At 41.3% G+C, this 21,515-nt stretch overlaps 1 protein-coding gene across 1 annotated transcript in view; it reads left to right on the plus strand.

The window, feature by feature from the left end:
- Nucleotides 1–11,116, plus strand: part of dicer1 (dicer 1, ribonuclease III) — a 50,777-nt gene extending 39,661 nt beyond the window's left edge. The window contains 5 exon segments of the mRNA XM_090210993.1: nucleotides 3,710–3,962; nucleotides 4,241–4,509; nucleotides 5,664–5,826; nucleotides 6,039–6,114; nucleotides 6,370–11,116. Of these exon segments, the coding sequence (XP_090067119.1) occupies nucleotides 3,710–3,962; nucleotides 4,241–4,509; nucleotides 5,664–5,826; nucleotides 6,039–6,114; nucleotides 6,370–6,535 (927 nt within the window). The 3' untranslated portion in view covers nucleotides 6,536–11,116.
- Nucleotides 11,117–21,515: the final 10,399 nt, after the last annotated feature.

The raw sequence follows: 21,515 nt of genomic DNA on the forward strand, positions 1-21,515 counted from the left end.
CAGTTGACCGGAGCAGCTCTAGCAGGGCAGAAATTTGTCAAACTGACTTGTTGGAAAGATGGCATCCTATGACGGTGCCATGTTGAAAGTCACTGAGCTCTTCAGTAAGGCCATTCTACTGCTAATGTTTGTCTGGAGATCGCATGGCTGTGCGCTCGATTTTGTACACCTGTGCGCTTGATTTTGTACACCTGTCATCAAAGGGTGTGGCTAAAATAGCCGAATCCACTAATTTGAAAGGGTGTCCACATACTTTTGTTTATGTAGTGAACTTATGTGTGTATATATATATATTTTTAGCCATGCTTGTTAAGTGTGCCTTGAATTCTAAATAAATCACTGACAGTGTCACCAGCAAAGCACCCCCACAACATCACACCTCTATACATACATGTGTGTGTATATATATATATATATAGATAACCATATACAGTGCCTTGCGAAAGTATTCGGCCCCCTTGAACTTTGCGACCTTTTGCCACATTTCAGGCTTCAAACATAAAGATATAAAACTGTATTTTTTTGTGAAGAATCAACAACAAGTGGGACACAATCATGAAGTGGAACGACATTTATTGGATATTTCAAACTTTTTTAACAAATCAAAAACTTAAAAATTGGGCGTGCAAAATTATTCAGCCCCCTTAAGTTAATACTTTGTAGCGCCACCTTTTGCTGCGATTACAGCTGTAAGTCGCTTGGGCTATGTCTCTATCAGTTTTGCACATCGAGAGACTGAAATGTTTTCCCATTCCTCCTTGCAAAACAGCTCGAGCTCAGTGAGGTTGGATGGAGAGCATTTGTGAACAGCAGTTTTCAGTTCTTTCCACAGATTCTCGATTGGATTCAGGTCTGGACTTTGACTTGGCCATTCTAACACCTGGATATGTTTATTTTTGAACCATTCCATTGTAGATTTTGCTTTATGTTTTGGATCATTGTCTTGTTGGAAGACAAATCTCCGTCCCAGTCTCAGGTCTTTTGCAGACTCCATCAGGTTTTCTTCCAGAATGGTCCTGTATTTGGCTCCATCCATCTTCCCATCAATTTTAACCATCTTCCCTGTCCCTGCTGAAGAAAAGCAGGCTCAAACCATGATGCTGCCACCACCATGTTTGACAGTGGGGATGGTGTGTTCAGCTGTGTTGCTTTTACGCCAAACATAACGTTTTGCATTGTTGCCAAAAAGTTCAATTTTGGTTTCATCTGACCAGAGCACCTTCTTCCACATGTTTGGTGTGTCTCCTCGGTGGCTTGTGGCAAACTTTAAACAACACTTTTTATGGATATCTTTAAGAAATGGCTTTCTTCTTGCCACTCTTCCATAAAGTCCAGATTTGTGCAATATACGACTGATTGTTGTCCTATGGACAGAGTCTCCCACCTCAGCTGTAGATCTCTGCAGTTCATCCAGAGTGATCATGGGCCTCTTGGCTGCATCTCTGATCAGTCTTCTCCTTGTATGAGCTGAAAGTTTAGAGGGACGGCCAGGTCTTGGTAGATTTGCAGTGGTCTGATACTCCTTCCATTTCAATATTATCGCTTGCACAGTGCTCCTTGGGATGTTTAAAGCTTGGGAAATCTTTTTGTATCCAAATCCTGCTTTAAACTTCTTCACAACAGTATCTCGGACCTGCCTGGTGTGTTCCTTGTTCTTCATGATGCTCTCTGCGCTTTTAACGGACCTCTGAGACTATCACAGTGCAGGTGCATTTATACGGAGACTTGATTACACACAGGTGGATTGTATTTATCATCATTAGTCATTTAGGTCAACATTGGATCATTCAGAGATCCTCACTGAACTTCTGGAGAGTTTGCTGCACTGAAAGTAAAGGGGCTGAATAATTTTGCACGCCCAATTTTTCAGTTTTTGATTTGTTAAAAAAGTTTGAAATATCCAATAAATGTCGTTCCACTTCATGATTGTGTCCCACTTGTTGTTGATTCTTCACAAAAAAATACAGTTTTATATCTTTATGTTTGAAGCCTGAAATGTGGCAAAGGTTTGCAAAGTTCAAGGGGGCCGAATACTTTCGCAAGGCACTGTATATATATATATCTGAACCAGAATGGCCCATAGAGCAGGAGCCGATTTCCTGTTTCTGTAGCTTGAGGCAGCTTTGATGTACAAGTAAACACGATGCTAGTCTATCGCAGGGCTAGGTGGATAAGTGCTATATAAATCCATAAAATTATATATATATATATATATATATATATATATATATATATATATATATATATATATATATATATATATATATATATATATATATATATATACACAGTACCAGTCAAACGTTTGGACACCCCTACTCATTCCAGGGTTTTTCTTTACTTTTACAATTTTCTACATTATAGAATAATAGTGAAGACATCAAAACTATGAACTAGCACATTTGGAATCATGTAGTAACCTTGATGACATTGCCTTGATGACATCTTTGCACACAATTGGCATTCTCTCAACCAGCTTCGTGAGGTAGTCAGCTGGAATGCATTTCAATTAACAGGTGTGCCTCGGAAATTGCAGCCCAAATAAATGCGTTAGAAAAGCAATGAACATTAGACCGGTGGAAATCTGTCCTTGGTCTGATGAGTCCAAATTTGAGATTTTTGTTCCAACCACCGTGTCTTTGTGAGATGCAGAGTAGGTGACCGGATGATCTCTGCATGTGTGGTTCCCATCATGAAGCATGGAGGAAGAGGTGTGGGGGTGCTTTGCTGGTGACACTGTCAGTGATTTATTTAGAATTCAAGGCACACTTAACAAGCATGGCTACCACAGCATTCTGCAGCGATACGCCATCCCATCTGCCATGCGCTTAGTGGGACTATGACCCAAAACACACCACCAGGGTGTGTAATGGATTTTTGACCAAGAAGGAGAGTGATGGAGTGCTGCATCAGATGACCTGGCCTCCACAATCACCTGACCTCAACCCAATTGAGATGGTTTGGGATGAGTTGGGCCGCAGAGTGAAGGAAAAGCAGCCGACAAGTGCTCAGCATATGTGGGAACTCATTCAAGACTGTTGGAAAAGCGTTCCTCATAAGGCTGGTTGAGAGAACGCCAAGAGTGTGCTTGTCATCAAGGCAAAGGATGGCTATTTTGAGGAATCTGAAATATAAAATATTTTTTTATTTGTTTAACACTTTTTTGGTTGCTTTATAATTCTATATGTGTTATTTCATAGTTTTGATGTCTTCACTGTTATTCTACAATGTAGAAAATAGTCAAATAAAGAAAAACCCATGACTGAGTAGGTGTGTCCAAACTTTTGACTGGTACTATGGGAGTATATATAAATATTTACGGATTATTTCATAGTAATTTCCTATTTTTGTGTTGATTGCTACCCAATGTGGACCTGAAAGAGTTAATGGAATATTTTTTCTGTTTTTTGCTTTGGAATTTCCATTTAAAAAGCTACAAAACATTGTAACGTCATTATTTCATAATGCTTTTAATGTAAAAAAAATATATATATTGAAATCGAAAACCGTGATAATTTTTCAATTATTGTGATTTTATATTTCAATAACAATGTCAACGGATCACAACAGGTATTACCGGTGGAGAGGAAGTTATTCCACTGCAATACAAATACTTTTGGGCAGCTGATGCAAGCACACCATTTTTCTTCTGGAAAATTACCCTTTGTAGTTCAATAATAAAATCTTTCTCTATCAATATATCAAACAGGTGTTACCGGTGGAGAGTCGGACTCTGAGGGATGAGGGCGGAGTCACAGAGGTAGCGAACCTTGACGTCCAATATGGCTGGCTGAAGATCCCGCCCCGCTGCATGTTCGACCACCCGGACGCAGAGCGCACCCTCAACCACCTCATCTCCGGCTTTGAGAACTTTGAGAGGAAAATCAGCTACACCTTCCAGAACAAGGCCTACCTGCTGCAGGCGTTCACACACGCCTCCTACCATTATAATACCATTACAGGTTAGAAATATCACAATATTAGGTGAGGACCTAATAATAACACAAGGTGAGGGCCTGTAGTAGCACAGCAACCCAATTGCAATACAATCATACCTGAGGGGCTGTGATATCACAACAATACCATTAGCTGAACCATTGTAAAGAGGCAGGAAAAACCCTTTAAATAGTTGATTCCTGCTTGCCTTTAGTATGTCTGCTCAGTGATAAGCTTATTTTGTGTCGGCTTAGTATCACTCCTTCCTGCTCTCTTTCTCGTCCCCGCTCTCTCTCTGTCCCAGATTGTTACCAGCGGCTGGAGTTTCTTGGCGATGCAATTTTAGACTACCTCATAACGAAGCACCTTTATGAAGACCCTCGCCAACACTCTCCCGGCGTGCTCACAGACCTGCGCTCGGCACTCGTCAACAACACCATCTTCGCCTCCCTGGCCGTCCAGTACGACTACCACAAGTACTTCAAGGCTGTGTCGCCCGAGCTGTTCCACGTCATCGACGACTTTGTGCAATTCCAGCTGGAGAAGAAGGAGATGCAAGGCATGGACTCTGAGGTGTGTTTACGGTTAGGTGGTCCATCTCCGGGATTTTGAAGATGGATTATATCTCAAATGGCACCCTATTCCCTATATAGAGCCCATTAGGGCTCTGGTCAAAAGTGGTGCACTATATAGGGAATAGGATGCCATTTCAGATGCAGCTTTGGTGAAGAAGTTGTTTGTTGTGGTGTATTTATTGGTGCTTTCTGGATGAGAAACAAACGTTGCATGTGTTTGTTTGTCATAGTGCGATGTACATCTGTTGTATTTCTCTTGTTCTACTGTTCGGGATGTCCGCCCATTCCCAATTTTCCCAGCACACCCCAGTGTATATGTTGACCGAGAAATTTTTGCAGGGACAAAATGATAGCTTTTGGCCTTGTTGATAATTACTAACATTTAAATGTGTTTTGTGGGACATAATCATGTTTTTTCTGCCCCTAATGCTAATTATTAACAGCCCAAAACATGGGCTGTCAGTTCTTTATGAATCTGTTTTATATTTTGTTGAGTTTTGAGTATTGGAAAGAGAGTTGGATTGGAGTGAGAGCAGTTGGATTTAATTTATTTTGAAATGCCTATCTTGGCAGTGAATCTGGTCTCGTTTGAGCAGTGCTGGTTTTATGCCTAAGGGACAACATTGGATACAGTAAGAGGAAAAACAAATTCAGGAACATTGGTAAATATTTCTCCTTAATAAGCACAACTGGACGACGGGGTCTCCAGAGTGTGCAAGGGTACAGCCGACTAAGTTTTTGGGATTTAATACAGTAACAACTTGAATACAGTTCAATACCTGTATCACTTGTATTCAATACTTCTAATAAACTATTGACGCTTGCCGATTATACATTTGCAAACTTCTATAGATGTTGGCCTATACGTAAAATGAGGTGTGTAATAGATATTTTTCTCAGATGACATTTTCCAAGGAAAATGCTAAATTCACTCTGTAGCTAACGTTTACTTTTTTCTACGCGCATTTGTTACTGGATGGATAGGATATGAAATAGGGGACAGTGCTCAGTCAGAGTTATTAGAAAGAGGCCACACTACAGCACAGACAATCATTTTTTTCCTTTAATCCACTCGAGACAAAATCTTTCTTTTTTTTCACCCTAATAAAAACAACTTGTACTTCATCTCTGTTATTCCACCCTTTCTTTCAGCTGCGGCGGTCAGAGGAAGACGAGGCGAAAGAGGAGGACATTGAGGTCCCCAAGGCAATGGGAGACATCTTTGAGTCGCTAGCCGGAGCAATTTACATGGATAGCAGGATGTCACTGGAGACTGTGTGGCAAGTGTATTATCCAATGATGAGGCCACTTATAGGTAAGGAGGAGAGAAACGGAGAGAGGGAAACTTCGACCACGTTTTAGATTTCCTCTTTTCTGATTGTTTGATAGTTCATGCAGGGAGGCTTTTAGTTCCACTGATTTGCAAAATGTAGAAGTTCTCATATTTGTCTGTCCCAGCGATACATCATATTGAGGAGGGTAAAAAGATGAGGGTTCGTGTTATAACACTTTTCTTTTCCCTCGCAGAGAAATTCTCAGCTAATGTCCCTCGCTCTCCGGTGCGGGAGCTGTTGGAGATGGAGCCAGAGACGGCCAAGTTCAGGTAAGAAGGTTTTTTTACACTATTTATTTGATGGTTTTAGCTTACATACTTGATTGCAATTAATGTCATCTTTCCCATGATTTTCTATCCCCTCACCCTCTACCCCATATAGATCCTAAAATTACAAATGCATTGTTTTATACAATATGTTACCATATTTAATCCGTTTCTAGAATGAAAGTTTTTCTGGTTGTGTTGCTAGGATGCCATTGTCCCTCTAGTGTCCTTTATGTAATTATTTGCCCTCCCCTTCAGCCCTGCAGAGAGGACGTACGAGGGGAAGGTCCGTGTGACGGTGGAGGTCGTAGGCAAGGGCAAGTTTAAAGGCGTGGGCCGCAGCTACCGGATCGCCAAGTCTGCCGCCGCGCGCCGGGCTCTGCGCAGCCTCAAAGCCAACCAACCTCAGGTCCCGAACAACTGAGCGTCACACGCTAACTAGCTAGCTACTGACGCTAGCAACTGACACTAGCTACCTACAACTGTTACTAGCCGGTAGTCACTGACACTAGCTACTGACGCTAACCAGTAGTTACCGGTGCTAGCGATTGATGCTAGTTACCAATACAGTGCAACATTAGCCCTGTATCTCCAGCGCACAACGGCGCAGCCAGGGAACGTTCTGTAGAGACCTGGGGAAGTCCCAACGCAACAAGAGAGCTGATCTGGTCGTAACGGATTTTACGTTGGATGTTTTTTTGCGCAAACACAATCTTTACTTTCCTTCTCTGCTTTGTGTAAATCACAAGAGTGCTTTATTAACATATAGCAAAGTGTTAAAAAGAAGAAGAAAAAGGTCAGGTGTCGCTATGTTTATTTCAGTTTTTTTTTATGTTTGCTTTGTGTCAGTGAGATATGAGGCTTATGCTTATTATGAGTAGTTTTAGATGGTTAAAATCAAACGTGTAAATCAAAAACCGCTAAACTCCTCAGTCTGTGCACTAGTGCCAGTTTTAAAGTATTTTTTAAAAACGCTATGGCTAAGAACATGGCAAGCAGAGGCCAGACCACCGACGAAATAGACCATTGGGACCCACCTCTGTCTGAACTCTCTTGAAATGGTATTCTTAGGATGCGTCTCAAATGGCACCCTTTCCCCTATATACGACCCTATGGGCCCTGGTCAAAAGTAGTGCATTATATAGGGAATAGGGTACCATTAGGAATGCAGGATCAGTCATTATTGCACTTATTCCATTACTCTCTGTTGTGTTTAGAATTGTGTGGTCGGATGGACATAAATACTATACGTAACAATATCTATACATTTACGATGAAATATAAATATTATTTGCCTTACATACTAAGGCCCTTCCTCGTATCTTGAAAAAAAATGATAGAAAGTCAACATACCCAGTTACTGTAATTTAAAAATAGATTTTAAACAGCATTTGAGGATGCATGTTAGTGTAGCTTATGTATTAATAACCATGGCAAGTGGATGGCTTATATAAACATTATGCATCTATCAATATATCTAAAGTGAAAGAAATTATATGTTTACTATGACATAAGTTGGAACTTTGGTTTCAAGTATGGCTTTTGATACTAAGATTGATAATGTTCCTTTTGATGGTCATTTTTTTAGCATTTAGTTCTGTCTCTCTATTGGCTGTTGTTTAGCTTTTGAAAATATTATGAAAAAGAAGACATATTACCCAGGTAACATGCTGCAGATTTTGTATGAATAGGATACTTCTGTAAGGCCTTTTAAGTACAGTCTTTAGGAGACACAGACAACGTTGTTCTTCAACAGAATTGCGGTTCACACATCCCTTCACGTACCAAAGCTTATGCAGATGTGGCGCTACAGGGTTGCACATGTGAGTTCCTAGGGATATGGATACCAGCCTTTTTGTTGTATTATTTAGTTCAAACACATTGTGACTACATAGCTTCGTAGACTAAATGCTTTTATTTTCTCTCAAAAATGTCATTAGGCCCTCTTCACTTGAATACCTCAGTTGATTGCAATGCAACAACAAAAAATTGCTGCCAGGATTTTTTTCTCTCTTCATTTTAAGCTTGAATGTTTCATCCTTTTTGCACTGTACCTACAATACCTCTTTATTTGACCTTTGAAATCTGTCAGTTGGGTTGATTGACCTGTTTTAGCAGCCATCAAGCTGTAGAGGTTTTGCTTTGTTGTTGTCATTGTTTTTTCCCTCTCCCCTCTTTTGATTTAATGCTTGAAGATTTGGTGGAGTTAAACCAGAGGGTATTCTCATTCTGCACATACATAGGCCTAAAGTAATGTGTTTAGTCTCTGTCATTTGAAGAGGTTTGATGCTCAACAAAGAAATGAATTAGCAATGATCCGACGAGGGTTCCATCTGTACTGTAGCTTGTTGAGGTAAGCCGATTGCACTCTCTCTCTCACCTTGTGTGGCCAGCCCAGTCTTACTGTAGGTTGAAGACTCTTAAGATTCTAGATTTTCAGATCCTAAGATTCTAGATTCTAAGATCATTTCTCACTCTACTCTCAACTCACTTGAAAATGGCATTCCTCACAGCTGTTTCATTCCTTAAACTGTTACACCCGTGTTGTCCTAAAACAGTGGGTGTGCAACAAACGTAATTAAGCTCCTTCAAATGATTAACTTAGTAGTGCCCAAAGTGAATGAATGAATTAGGAGGTTTGTGGTGCATTTTATGGTGTTATATTTCATATATATATCATGTATGCTTTCGACGCTTTCTGTCAGTATGGCAACTTGGGCAAATGTATGGCTAAGTCATAAAATCCTACCGTAGGTATACTACCTCAGAAGACACTGCACTCTGATCATTCACAATGCCTTGTTTAAATATATATATATCAATACAAATTAACTGTTTTTTTCTGGACACAACTGCAATTTGACAAATATCTATTGCAGGGACATATATACTGTAGCCTTTTTACTGTGATATCCGTACGTTGAAAAATGAAATCTATCTATATACATATAGTACATATAGACATGTATAAACTCACGTAATTCTTTGCAAAGAGGCAATACAGAGTTACTTGTATCTATTTGATGATGTATATTTTTGACAGCCGAATAACGCAAACTAAAACAGTGCCTTTCGACTTAATCAAGTGAATTCTGCAACTCTTGCCTCTCGAAGGCAACCTTGCCTACAGTAGCTGCAACGGGCCCAGTACTGTTTGTTCATAGTGGGTATGTGGGTATGCATGCAATACTATTGCTTAACCTGGTGCCATACAATGGAATTTGGTTTCTGAACTTTGGAATACCCATGTAAATATGCTACTTTTATACATTATTGATAACAGCATTCAAAAGTTGCGCGTGTATGTGACTAGAAGGAAGGCTTAACTAAACTACAGTGGTGTATATTATATTGTAACGTTATTATATATATTCATATTCTGACAGTTTGTTTTATAACATATCATTTGACATCAGATGCCATCGTATAGAGTGCAATCTGGATTTACCCTCTCAAGCAGCAGTTGTGTGACCCCGTTAAGCATTCGTTAAGTAGTGAAATTTGGTCTATAGTGTACATTGGTTCCAAGGAGGGGGACTTCATCATAATAAGCATCAAGCATCGGACTGGAGATTGGAGATTCAGGCACTACCAGGCACACTCTCTCTATAACACTCAGTCAGTCTAAAGAACTGCAGCTAATGTAACATTCATCTGTATATGTTTTGGTTCTGTGTTCCGGAATTTCAATGCGTGCGTGCACACACACAAATGTTTTATTTGGGGGCCATGACTTTAAAATAATATGACATCACTCACATGGTGCCACACCCATTGTCTTTTTTTCACTGATGAATATACACAATTAAGAAATTATCATTCAAGACAGATGTTGCATCATGATCAATTTCCAACCTGAGTGTTGTATTAGTAAAGATGTTTGATGGGAGTGTAGTTATAAGGTAGTCCTCAATCGTTTGCGGACTGGCAACTGATAATCGTTTTTTGTTTGCTTTTTGTACATGTAGCACAATTTAGCATTGCACTTGGGCGCCATACTTTACCTCGTGTCAGAGAAAGAGTCAACGTGTTTTTATGATGGTGCCATTATGTGAAGAGGAGGAACTACTTGTGGTTTAGACTTTGCTGCTGTTTTGATTGCTGGTATTTTGGGGTTGTACTCTCTGATTGGCTCAAAGTCAAGTTGTCGGCCACTGACGAGCATAGTGGTTCTACAAGTAAAAACGACAGGTTCGTCTGTACCAGGTTGGGACACAGCAGGGGCGTCTTTTGTTCTAGCAAGAGAGGGAACGGCCTCCTACGGCACTAGTGCCTATCGGCAATCAGATTTCTCTGTGTGTCTGTACCATAAGAAGCGATGGAGGGGAAAGATACGATGTGCCTACAGCAGGATACCATCTGATGAATACACTAGTAAAGAATTAAAAGATCTCTGCGATAGGACGGGGGCTAAAATGTAATTGTTGTGTATGCATCGATGTCCTGCCTTCAATGTTATTCTTTGATTATTGAATTGTAATGCAACCCACAAACCGCCATGTCCTCCAATAGGCATGACTTGAATTATGTTTAGTCAACTATTTCCCCCCTTCGAGTTAGATTACATTTAACTAGTTCCACACGAGTAGTGCAAGTCCGGTAGAAAGATGTGCCCCCCCCCCCCTTTATTTTGTGTATTGTACTACTATGATTTCAATCAACAACAAGCTTTTCCCAGCCCCTATACATTTGTAAACAAGCTCTTCTACATTGGACATTGGAGTAAAATAATTGAATAATCAGATGCGCTCTTTACAGCAGCAATTTGCTCTAGCGGATGGGGAGTCTTGACAGACGGTGACTTTTGGGAATGAACTAGTGAGAATGTAATTGTCACCAAACAGCGGAACACCAGCAGAATATAACAGAATGGAATGGAACAGATTTGATGATGTATTGATTTCAGTATGGGCCATCACAACTTGCAGCGGAATTTTAAGGGACATTGAAAATAATACCAACTTCTCACTCATATCTACAATAAAGATGGTCGTTCATTCTGGTATATCACTCTGGGTATGTTATTATGAGTTTCCCCCGCTTTTATTGTGCCGCATTCAATGTTTGGTGTGCAATTTCATATACTTGAGTTTAGTATTCTTCTGTGATTTCATGTGCCAGATTTCCAAAGAGGAGAATTGAAATCAAATAGTCATCTAGTTTAACCCATAAACACTTGGGAGGAGACACGTCCAGGCCGAGATGACCGAGAGTGACCTCAACATTCCCCGAACTGAGTGATATGCAGGACATTTGTCAACGGCCTATGCTCCTTATAGGAGCCACGGGCTTGGGTCAGTTTCACGATTAAGATTACAAACTACACTCTATGAAATCTATGTTGACCTTCCAGTCCAGCGGTCAGTCCAGTATTTAATAGTAAGGCTTACTGTGTGTCTAAGTGGGGTTTACCGTGTTGCTGTGTGTGTAAGTGGGTTTCGCTGTGCGTGTGTGTTAGTGGGCACTGGTGGTGACCTCAGTACTCCGGCCCAGCTTTGTGAACCGCTCTACCCACCCTTTATGGCCACTGAGAGGCTTCAGTCGAGCCCTTCTCTCAAACCACCCACCCTACCCCCCCCTCTCCCATTTTATCACATCAAGGCCTATGGAATAGATGGTATTAAGTATATGTTTGTCTGAGTGTACTTTTACACTCTCTCCGGGCTCTTTACGGGGTTGTGTGTTCAGTTTTTGTGCTTACACATGGCCCTGATTGCCAAGCTGAAGGAAGAAATAGTGGTTTATCCTGCTTGTTGGGGAGAGAAATGACCTCATGTACTCTCAGCTGTACAAGCATCTCACCAGGCATTTTGATAAAAATGTTTTATTGCACTACCACAGCATAGTCCAAGATACACATCTTACGTTTACTCTCAGAATTGTCTCTATTATTTTTAACTGCGTGGTTAAAGCTTTGGAGTTACTCTCTCTCCACAGTTAATAATTTTGCTTAACATCAGATCAAATCAAGAGTTTAAGGGTTGCGCTAAGAATATGGTTATTGACGAGACAGATCTCCCATTTCTGAGGCATAATAATGTACTAAGCCACCATTTCCTGTGTCTATCCCATTGAGGGTCCTTTATTTGAGGCAATATGCAATAATGTCGGACAGAATCCAGACCTCATTCACCTAACCTTGATGATCTGTGTTTACAGCAGATTAAAGAGAAAAAAACGGGATTTCAAATAACTAAGCGTTCAACCTGCAAAAAATGCATTTACCAATCTCTGATTGCCCCTTTAATAGGCTCTTTATCCTGTCCGCCCTCTAACCCGCCGGCCCTCCTCTATCTTTCCATCTCTTTCCGACTGTCTGTATGATACACGGCCTGCTTGATGTGCTGATGTCACCCTCAACCGGCCTGAGGCTTATCACAGGTATATTATCTCATTTACCCTGCCTGGGCTCTGAGGCCTACCTGAGGTGCCTGATGCTATTTATGACTGACTACAACCTTGGAGGGGGAAGGGAAGCGAGGGGCCACAGGGGTTGTATCCCAAATGACACCCTATTCCCTATTAAGTGTACTACCATAAGGCTACGGTCAGAAGTAGTGCACTGTATAGGGAATAGGGTGCCATTTGCGACACAAACACTGATCTACATTAGTCTGAACGGTAGAGGGAAATAAATGATAATATTCCTATTTTGTTGGAGTGTGCAGGGAGGCTCATCAGATATGTTTTGGGGTCCTGGAGCACAGCTTTTTGTTCTCTTTATATGGCTAACGTCCATACTTGTCCTTTTTGGAGTGTATACAGTGCCTTCAGAAAGTATTCACACCCCTTGACTTTCTCCACATTTTGTTGTGCTACAGCCTGAATTTTAAAATTGGCCTGCTCACAATACTCCATAATGTCAAGTGTTTTTTGAATTCTTTACAAATTAGAAGCTGAAATGTCTTGAGTCAATAAGTGTTCAACCCCTTTGTTATGGAAAGCCTAAAGTTCAGGAGCACTAATGTGCTTAACAATGCACATAATAAGTTGCATGGACTCACTCTGTGTGCAATAATAGTGTTTAACATGGTTTTTAATGAGTACCTCATCTCTGTACACCACACATACAATTTTCTGTGAAGTTCCTCAGTCGAGCAGTGAATTTCAAACACAGATTCAACCACAAAGACCAGTGAGGTTTTCCAATGCCTCGCAAAGAAGGGCACGTACAGTTGAAGTTGTAAGTTTACATACACCTTAGCCAAATACATTTAAACTCAGTTTTTCACAATTCCTGACATTTAATCCTAGTAAAAACTCCCTGTCTTAGATCAGGTAGGATCACCACTTTATTTTAAGAATGTGAAATGCCAGAATGATAGTAGAGATAATTATTTATTTCAGCTTTCATTTCTTTCATCACATTCCCAGTGGGTCAGAGGTTTACATACACTCAATTAGTATTTGGTAGCATTGCCTATAAATTGTTTAACTTGGGTCAAACATTTCGGGTAGCCTTCCACAAGCTCCCCACAATAAGTTGGGTGAATTTTGGCCCGTTCCTCCTGACAGAGCTGGTGTAACTGAGTCAGGCTTGTAGGCATCCTTGCTCGCACACGCTTTTTCAGTTCTGCCCACAAATTTTCTATGGGGATTGAGGTCAGGGCTTTGTGATGGCCACTCGAATACCTTAACTTTGTTGTCCCTAAGCCATTTTGCCACAACTTTGGAAGTATGGTCATTGTCCATTTGCGACCAAGCTTTAACTGATGTCTTGAGATGTTGCTTCAACATATCCACATACTTTTCATTCCTCATGAAGCCATCTATTTTGTGAAGTGCACCAGTCCCTCCTGCAGCAAAGCACCCCCACAACATGATTCTGCCACCCCCGTCCTTCACGTTTGGGATGGTGTTCTTTGGCTTGCAAGCCTCCCCATTTTTCCTCCAAACATAACGATGGTCATTATGGTCAAACAGTTCTATTTTTGTTTCATCAGACCAGAGGACATTTCTCCAAAAAGTTCGATCTTTGTCCCCATGTGCAGTTGCAAACCGTAGTCTGGCTTTTTTTTATGGCGGTTTTGGAGCAGCGGCTTCTTCCTTGCTGAGCGGCCTTTCAGGTTACATCGATATAGGACTCGTTTTACTGTGGATATAGATACTTTTGTACCTGTTTCCTCCAACATCTTCACAGGGTCATTTTCTGTTGTTCTGGGATTGATTTGCACGTTTCACACCTAAGTACTTTCATCTCTAGGAGACAGAATGCGTCTCCTTCCTGAGTGGTATGATGGCTGCGTGGTCCCATGGTGTTTATCCCTGCGTACTATTGATTGTACAGATGAACCAGACTTGTGGAGGTCTACAATTTTTTTTGTGCTGATTTCTTTTGATTTTCCCATGATGTCAAGCAACGAGGCAGTGAGTTTGAAGGTAGGCCTTGAAATACATCAACAGGTACACCTCTAATTGACTCAAATGATGTCAATTACCCTATCAGAAGCTTCTAAAGCCATGATATAGTTTTCTGGAATTTTCCAAGCTGTTTAAAGGCACAGTCAACTTAGTGGATGTAAACTTCTGACCCATTGGAATTGTGATACAATGAGTTATAGGTGAAGTAATCTGTCTGTAAACAATTGATGGGAAAATTACTTGTGTCATGCACAAAGTAGATGTCCTAACCGACTTGCCAAAACTATAGTTTGTTAATAAACAAGAAATGTGTGCAGTGGTTGAAAAACGAGTTAGGACATCTACTTTGACATCTACTTTGACTCCAACCTAAGTGTATGTAAACTTCTGACTTCAACCTTATTGGTAGATAGGTACAAATAAAAAAAAGCAGACATTGAATATCCATTTGAGCATAGTGAAATGATTACTTACACTTTGGATGGTGTATCAATACACCCAGTCACTGCAAAGATACAGGCGTCCTTCCTAACTCCGTTGCCAGAGAGGAAGGAAAACACGCAGGGATTTCACCATGAAGCCAATGGTGACTTCAAAACAGTTACAGAGTTTAATGTCTGTGAGAGGAGAAAACTAAGGATGTATCAACAACATTGTAGTTACTCCACAATACTGACCTAAATGACAGAGTGAAAAGAAGGAAGCCTGTACAGAGAAATATTGCAAATATTACATAACATGCATCCTGTTTGCAATAGGGCACTAAAGTCAATCTGTAAGAAACGTGGCAAAGAAATTAACTTTGTCGTGAATACAAAGCGTTATGTTTGGGGAAAATCCAACACAACACTGAGTAACACGCTTTATATTTTCAAGCATGGTGGTGGCTGCGTCATGTTATGGGTATGCTTGTCATTTGCAAGGACTAGGGAGTTTTTTGGGATAAAAAGAAACGGAATAGAGCTAGGCAAAACATAGGCAAAATCCTAGAGGAAAACCTGGTTCAGTCTGCTTTCCAATCCACATTGGGAGACAAATTCACCTTTCAGCAGGACAATAACCTAACACACAAGCCTAATATACACAGGAGTTGATCAACAACTAACTTGTCAGAGCTTGAAGAATAAAAAATATATAAAAAAATGCAAATATTGTACAATCCAGGTGTGCAAATCCTTACCCAGAAAGATGCACAGCTATAATCGCTGCCAAAGTTGATTCTAACATATGGACTCAGGGGTGTGAATACTTATGTAAATGAGATATTTCTATATTTAATTTGATACATTTGCAAAGATTTCTTCAAAAATGTGGGTGAGAATTTATTTTATTTGATCCATTTTGAATTTAGACTTTATCACAACAAAATGTGGGGTCAAGGGGTATGAATACTTTCTGAAGGCACTGTATATAGTTTTTTTTTTGTCATAAGTTGCGTCCCAAAAGGCACCTCATTCCCAATATAGTGCACTACTTTTGACCTTTTGACCTACTGGCCAAAAGTAGTAAGTACGCTAAATGGGGAATAGTGTGTCATTCAGGATGCACAATATACTTCATTTTTATATGGAATGCAAATTCTAGAAGGCCCTGTGCTGTTATCTACTCTGTGGTCATATTCGATGGCAGTGTGATTTGTTGAAGGGGCTGAGTGTGGGAATCAGAGGGTTATAGTGACTTATTACCTGTGTTGACAATGTGCAGGCTCGCGCCGCGTCATCTGACCCATTTATACTGCACTCTGTAAAAACAAAGAGATGACGAATAAATATGCAGAGGGGGGAGGAGGAGTGCATTGTTTCTCCACTCACTTCTTTGCCAAAAGCTTGCTCTGACCTCTGCAACGTGGGTCCCTTGATAGTGCTAAACTGTCTGTCACTCAGCAAACGCGCTTGCACAACTTGCCCTCCTGACCCCGGCATCTTGTTTTTCTCTTCTCCTTAAAGGCTGGGGTTGTGCTGCGACAACCCAAATTGAACGTAGAAGGCATTCTGAATGCCAGAACCCCTCCAACACAAACACACACACATGAATACACACGAACACTGTACACAGATACATTGAATAGATACAAACACAGACATGTCAGCCTTGCTCATTATTCTGTCTTTATTCCCCTATCTTTTGTGGATAGGGTAAACAGTAAATTGTAGTCTGACAATTACAATACACAGCCCAGCAAAAGGTTATTAATGCCTAGGCTTACTGATGGCCCTTCAGCTGTACAGCGAGTCTGGCCTTCCTCACTGCTAACCACATCCAGACCTGTATGTTTCTCTCTCGCCGAGTGTGTGTGTGTCTGCGCGTTTGTGTGTTTGCGTGCAGATGTGTGTGCGTGTGTGTGTGTGTGTGTGTGTGTGTGTGTGTGTGTGTGTGTGTGTGTGTGTGTGTGTGTGTGTGTAAATATGTGTGTGTGTGCTGTGTACACACAGTCCAGGGGGCAGGCAGAGATCAGCCGATCAACAGTGCTGTCAACCCACCATCTGTCCGTGATTGGATCATTGATAAACTATACCATCTCAGCCTGTCAATCAGCGACAATAGCAGTATTATCATTAGACAAACTCATGTTGAGTTACACATGAGATTGGAGGACAGATCAGCAACTTCAAACTTTGCTGTTATAACCTCCAACTGGAACTATGAGACACGCTATATTAGAGTAATTGTTGTGTTTGTGCACATAATGTGTATTTCAAAAGTAAATAACTGGAGGAGACATTTTTTTGAACAGCATCATTATGTGTTGTCTTCTCTTGCTAGAATGAAAAATATATATATGAGATGTCATTAGCGGGGCTTCAGGGGCAGCTATGTATCTGGGGGAAGAGGCTTTTCCTACAGAATTTGAAGCCAGCAAATAAAATCGACCTACTTACTACGGCTGTGTCCCAAATGGCACCCTATTCTATATAGTGCACTACTTTTGACTAGGGACCTAATGGAGTGCTTGTGTGATTTAAGCAGCCTCGTTGTGGCTGTGGATGACTGTGTCACTCACTGTAAGGGAGGGAGGGAAGGAGGTTTGTGAATATACTGCCTGCATCTGAATGGGAGGTCCCATAGGGGATTATCTCCATTGGCCACAGTGATAATGGGGCGTTAGAACTAACAGTCACTTAGCCCTGCATGCTGCCTCGCCACTGTAAGGTCCCATTAGGAAGTGACTTGTTAGCAGCATAATACTGACTGGTGCTGCTGTGGGCTTTTGGCTTTGTATTTCACAGGCCAGGGTGGAGGATGGATGGGTTGCTTTATGGAAATCACACTCCTCTCATTATGCATGGCAAGATGAGGATTTTTAAAGTATGTGTGTGGATGGGTAGACGGGGTGTTTGTGTGTGTGTGTGTGCACTTTTGTGTGTGTGTTTGTGAGGATCTTTACACTTGGTGTTAAAAAATACTAGGTGTTGCAGTGTGTGTCTAGTTTTAAATGAGTAGGTGGAGACCGGGGTGAATAACAGATTAGATTAGACTGGGACTAGGTTAGCACTTTATTTGCCCATGTCATTCAGTCGACATTCATACCAGTTATAGACTGCCGATATTGTCTATATGAATGCAGCTGCCACTGTATTGCCGCCATTGGACACCATTGACTTTATTACAGGCGATGGGTTCAGTACACATCACTGCATTCTGCATCAGAAAGTAGGCTGGCCCTTTTTTAAGGCAATTCAAGGACCTTTTTGAGGACTTTTTTTTACTGAAGAATGTGTTTGTTTTCTATGATTGTGTTTTGCTTTTCATGGATTGATTTGTATATTGATGTGTGTATATGTAGGTGTTTACCGGGCTCATCTGTAAAATAGACCTTGGTCTCAGCAGGACAAAAAAAAGTAAGCATGTTGTCAATCAAATCAAATTGTATTGCTAAATACGGCTGCTAGAATCCTGACTAGAACCAAAAAATTTGATCATATTACTCCAGTGCTAGCCTCTCTACACTGGCTTCCTGTCAAAGCAAGGGCTGATTTCAAGGTTTTACTGCCCCCCCCCCCCCCCCCCCTTGGGTTGTGCCGTGGCGGAGGTCTTTGTGGGCTATACTCAGCCTTGTCTCAGGATGGTAAGTTGGTGGTTGAAGATATCCCTCTAGTGTTGTGGGGGCTGTGCTTTGGCAAAGTGGGTGGGGTTATATCCTTCCTGTTTGGCCCTGTCCGGGGGTGTCCTCGGATGGGGCCACAGTGTCTCCTGACCCCTCCTGTCTCAGCCTTCAGTATTTATGCTGCAGTAGTTTATGTGTCGGGGGGCTAGGGTCAGTTTGTTATATCTGGAGTACTTCTCCTGTCCTATCCGGTGTCCTGTGTGAATCTAAGTGTGCGTTCTCTAATTCTCTCCTTCTCTCTTTCTCTCTCTCGGAGGACCTGAGCCCTAGGACCATGCCCCTTGACTACCTGACATGATGACTCCTTGCTGTCCCCAGTCCACCTGGCTGTGCTGCTGCTCCAGTTTCAACTGTTCTGCCTTATTATTATTCGACCATGCTGGTCATTTATGAACATTTGAACATCTTGGCCATGTTCTGTTATAATCTCCACCCGGCACAGCCAGAAGAGGACTGGCCACCCCACATAGCCTGGTTCCTCTCTAGGTTTCTTCCTAGGTTTTGGCCTTTCTAGGGAGTTTTTCCTAGCCACCGTGCTTCTACACCTGCATTGCTTGCTGTTTGGGGTTTTAGGCTGGGTTTATGTACAGCACTTTGAGATATCAGCTGATGTACGAAGGGCTATATAAATACATTTGATTTGATTTGATTTGATATTGGTCACATACACATACAGTTGAAGTCGGAAGTTTACATACATTTACATTGGAGTCATTAAAACTCGGTTTTCAACTACACCACAAATAACCGACTTGCAAATTTTATAGTATTTGCAAGTCAGTTAGGTCATCAACTTTGTACATGACACAAGTCATTTTTCCGACAATTGTTTACAGACAGATTATTTCACTTATAATTCACTGTATCACAATTCCAGTGGGTCAGAAGTTTACATACACTAAGTTGACTGTGCCTTTAAACAGCTTGGAAAATTCCAGAAAATTATGTCATGGCTTTAGAAGCTTCTGATAGGCTAATTGACATCATTTGAGTCAATTGGAGGTATACCTGTGGATGTATTTCAAGGCCTACCTTCAAACTCGGTGCCTCTTTGCTTGACATCATGGGAAAATCAAAAGAAATCAGCCAAGACCTCAGAAAAATTATTGTAGACCTCCACAAGTCTGGTTCATCCTTAGGAGCAATTTCCAAACGCCTGAAGGTACCACGGTCATCTGTACAAACAACAGTATGCAAGTATAAACACCATTGGAACACGAAGCCATTATACCGGTCAGGAAGGAGACGCGTTCTGTCTCCTAGAGATGAACGTAGTTTGGTGCGAAAAGTACAATCAAGTACAATCAATCCCAGAACAACAGCAAAGGACCTTGTGAAGATGCTGGAGGAAACAGGTACAAAAGTATCCATAGCCACAGTAAAATGAGTCCTACATCTACATAACCTGAAACCATAACCATAACCTGCCGCTTATCAAGGAAGAAGCCACTGCTCCAAAACTGACATTTAAAAAAGCCAGACTACAGTTTGCAATTGCACATGGGGACAAAGATCATACTTTTTGGAGAAATGTCCTCTGGTCTGATGAAACAAAAATAGAACTGTTTGGCCATAATGACCATTGTTATGTTTGGAGGAAAAAGGGGGATGCTTGCAAGCCGAAGAACACCATCCCAACCGTGAAGCACGGGGGTGGCAGCATCATGTTTTGGGGGTGCTTTGCTGCAGGAGGTACTTGTGCACTTCACAAAATAGATGGCATCATGAGAAAGGGAAATTATGTGAATATATTGAAGCAACTTCTCAAGACATCAGTTAAAGCTTGGTCGCAAATGGTTCTTCCAAATGGACAATGACCCCAAGCATATTTCCAAAGTTGTGGCAAATGGCTTAAGGACAACAAAGTTAAGGTATTGGAGTGGCCATCACAAAGCCCTGACCTCAATCCTATAGACATTTTGTGGGCAGAACTGAAAAAGCGTGTGCAAGCAAGGAGGCCTACAAACCGGACTCAGTTACCCAGCTCTGTCAGGAGGAATGGGCCAAAATTCACCAAACTTAATGTGGGATGCTTGTGGAAGGCTACCCGAAAAGTTTTTTGGGGGATTTTTACTTGTCAGGAATTGAAAAATGACTTTATAAATACATTTGATTGATAGTGATGGCTATTTAACAGTCAGACCCAGGTTCAGACCCAAGGACCCCATGCTTAATGATGAGCTTGGAGGGTACCATGGTGTTGAAGGCTGAGCTATACAGTGGGGCAAAAATGTATTTAGTCAGCCACCAATTGTGCAAGTTCTCCCACATAGAAAGATGATAGAGGCCTGTAATTTTCATCATAGGTACACTTCAACTATGACAGACAAAATGAGAAAAAAAATCCAGAAAATCATATTGTAGGATTTTTAATTAATTTATTTGCAAATTATGGTGGAAAAATAAGTATTTGGTCAATAACAAAAGTTTATCTCAATACTTTGTTATATACCCTTTGTTGGCAACGACAGAGGTCAAACGTTTTCTGTAAGTCTTCACAAGGTTTTCACACACTGTTGCTGGTATTTTGGCCCATTCCTCCATGCAGATCTCCTCTAGAGCAGTGATGTTTATGAACAGCATTCTTACATAGGTATTCCTCTTGTCCAGATGGGATAGGGCAATCGCTATGGCGATTGTGGATCTTTTGGGGCGGTATGCAAATTGAAGTGGGTCTAGGGGGGCAAGTATGGTGGAGGTGATATGATCCTTAACTAGCATCTCAAAGCACTTCATGATGAAAGAAGTGAGTGCTTCGAGGCTATATTCATTTAGCACGGTTACTTCCTGTTTGAGTTTCTGCCTAAAGGGAGGGAGGAGCAGAATAGAGTCGTGATCTGATTTGCTGGACGGAGGGTGGGGGAGGGCCTTGTAGCCCCTCGGAAGGGAGAGTAACAATGGTCGTGAGTTTCTTTCCTAAGTTGCTTAGGAGCTAGAA

The sequence above is a fragment of the Oncorhynchus mykiss genome, chromosome 19, assembly GCF_057628025.1.
Source record: "Oncorhynchus mykiss isolate SJ-2025 chromosome 19, ASM5762802v1, whole genome shotgun sequence".
In the NCBI taxonomy this organism is placed as follows: Eukaryota; Metazoa; Chordata; class Actinopteri; order Salmoniformes; family Salmonidae; genus Oncorhynchus; species Oncorhynchus mykiss.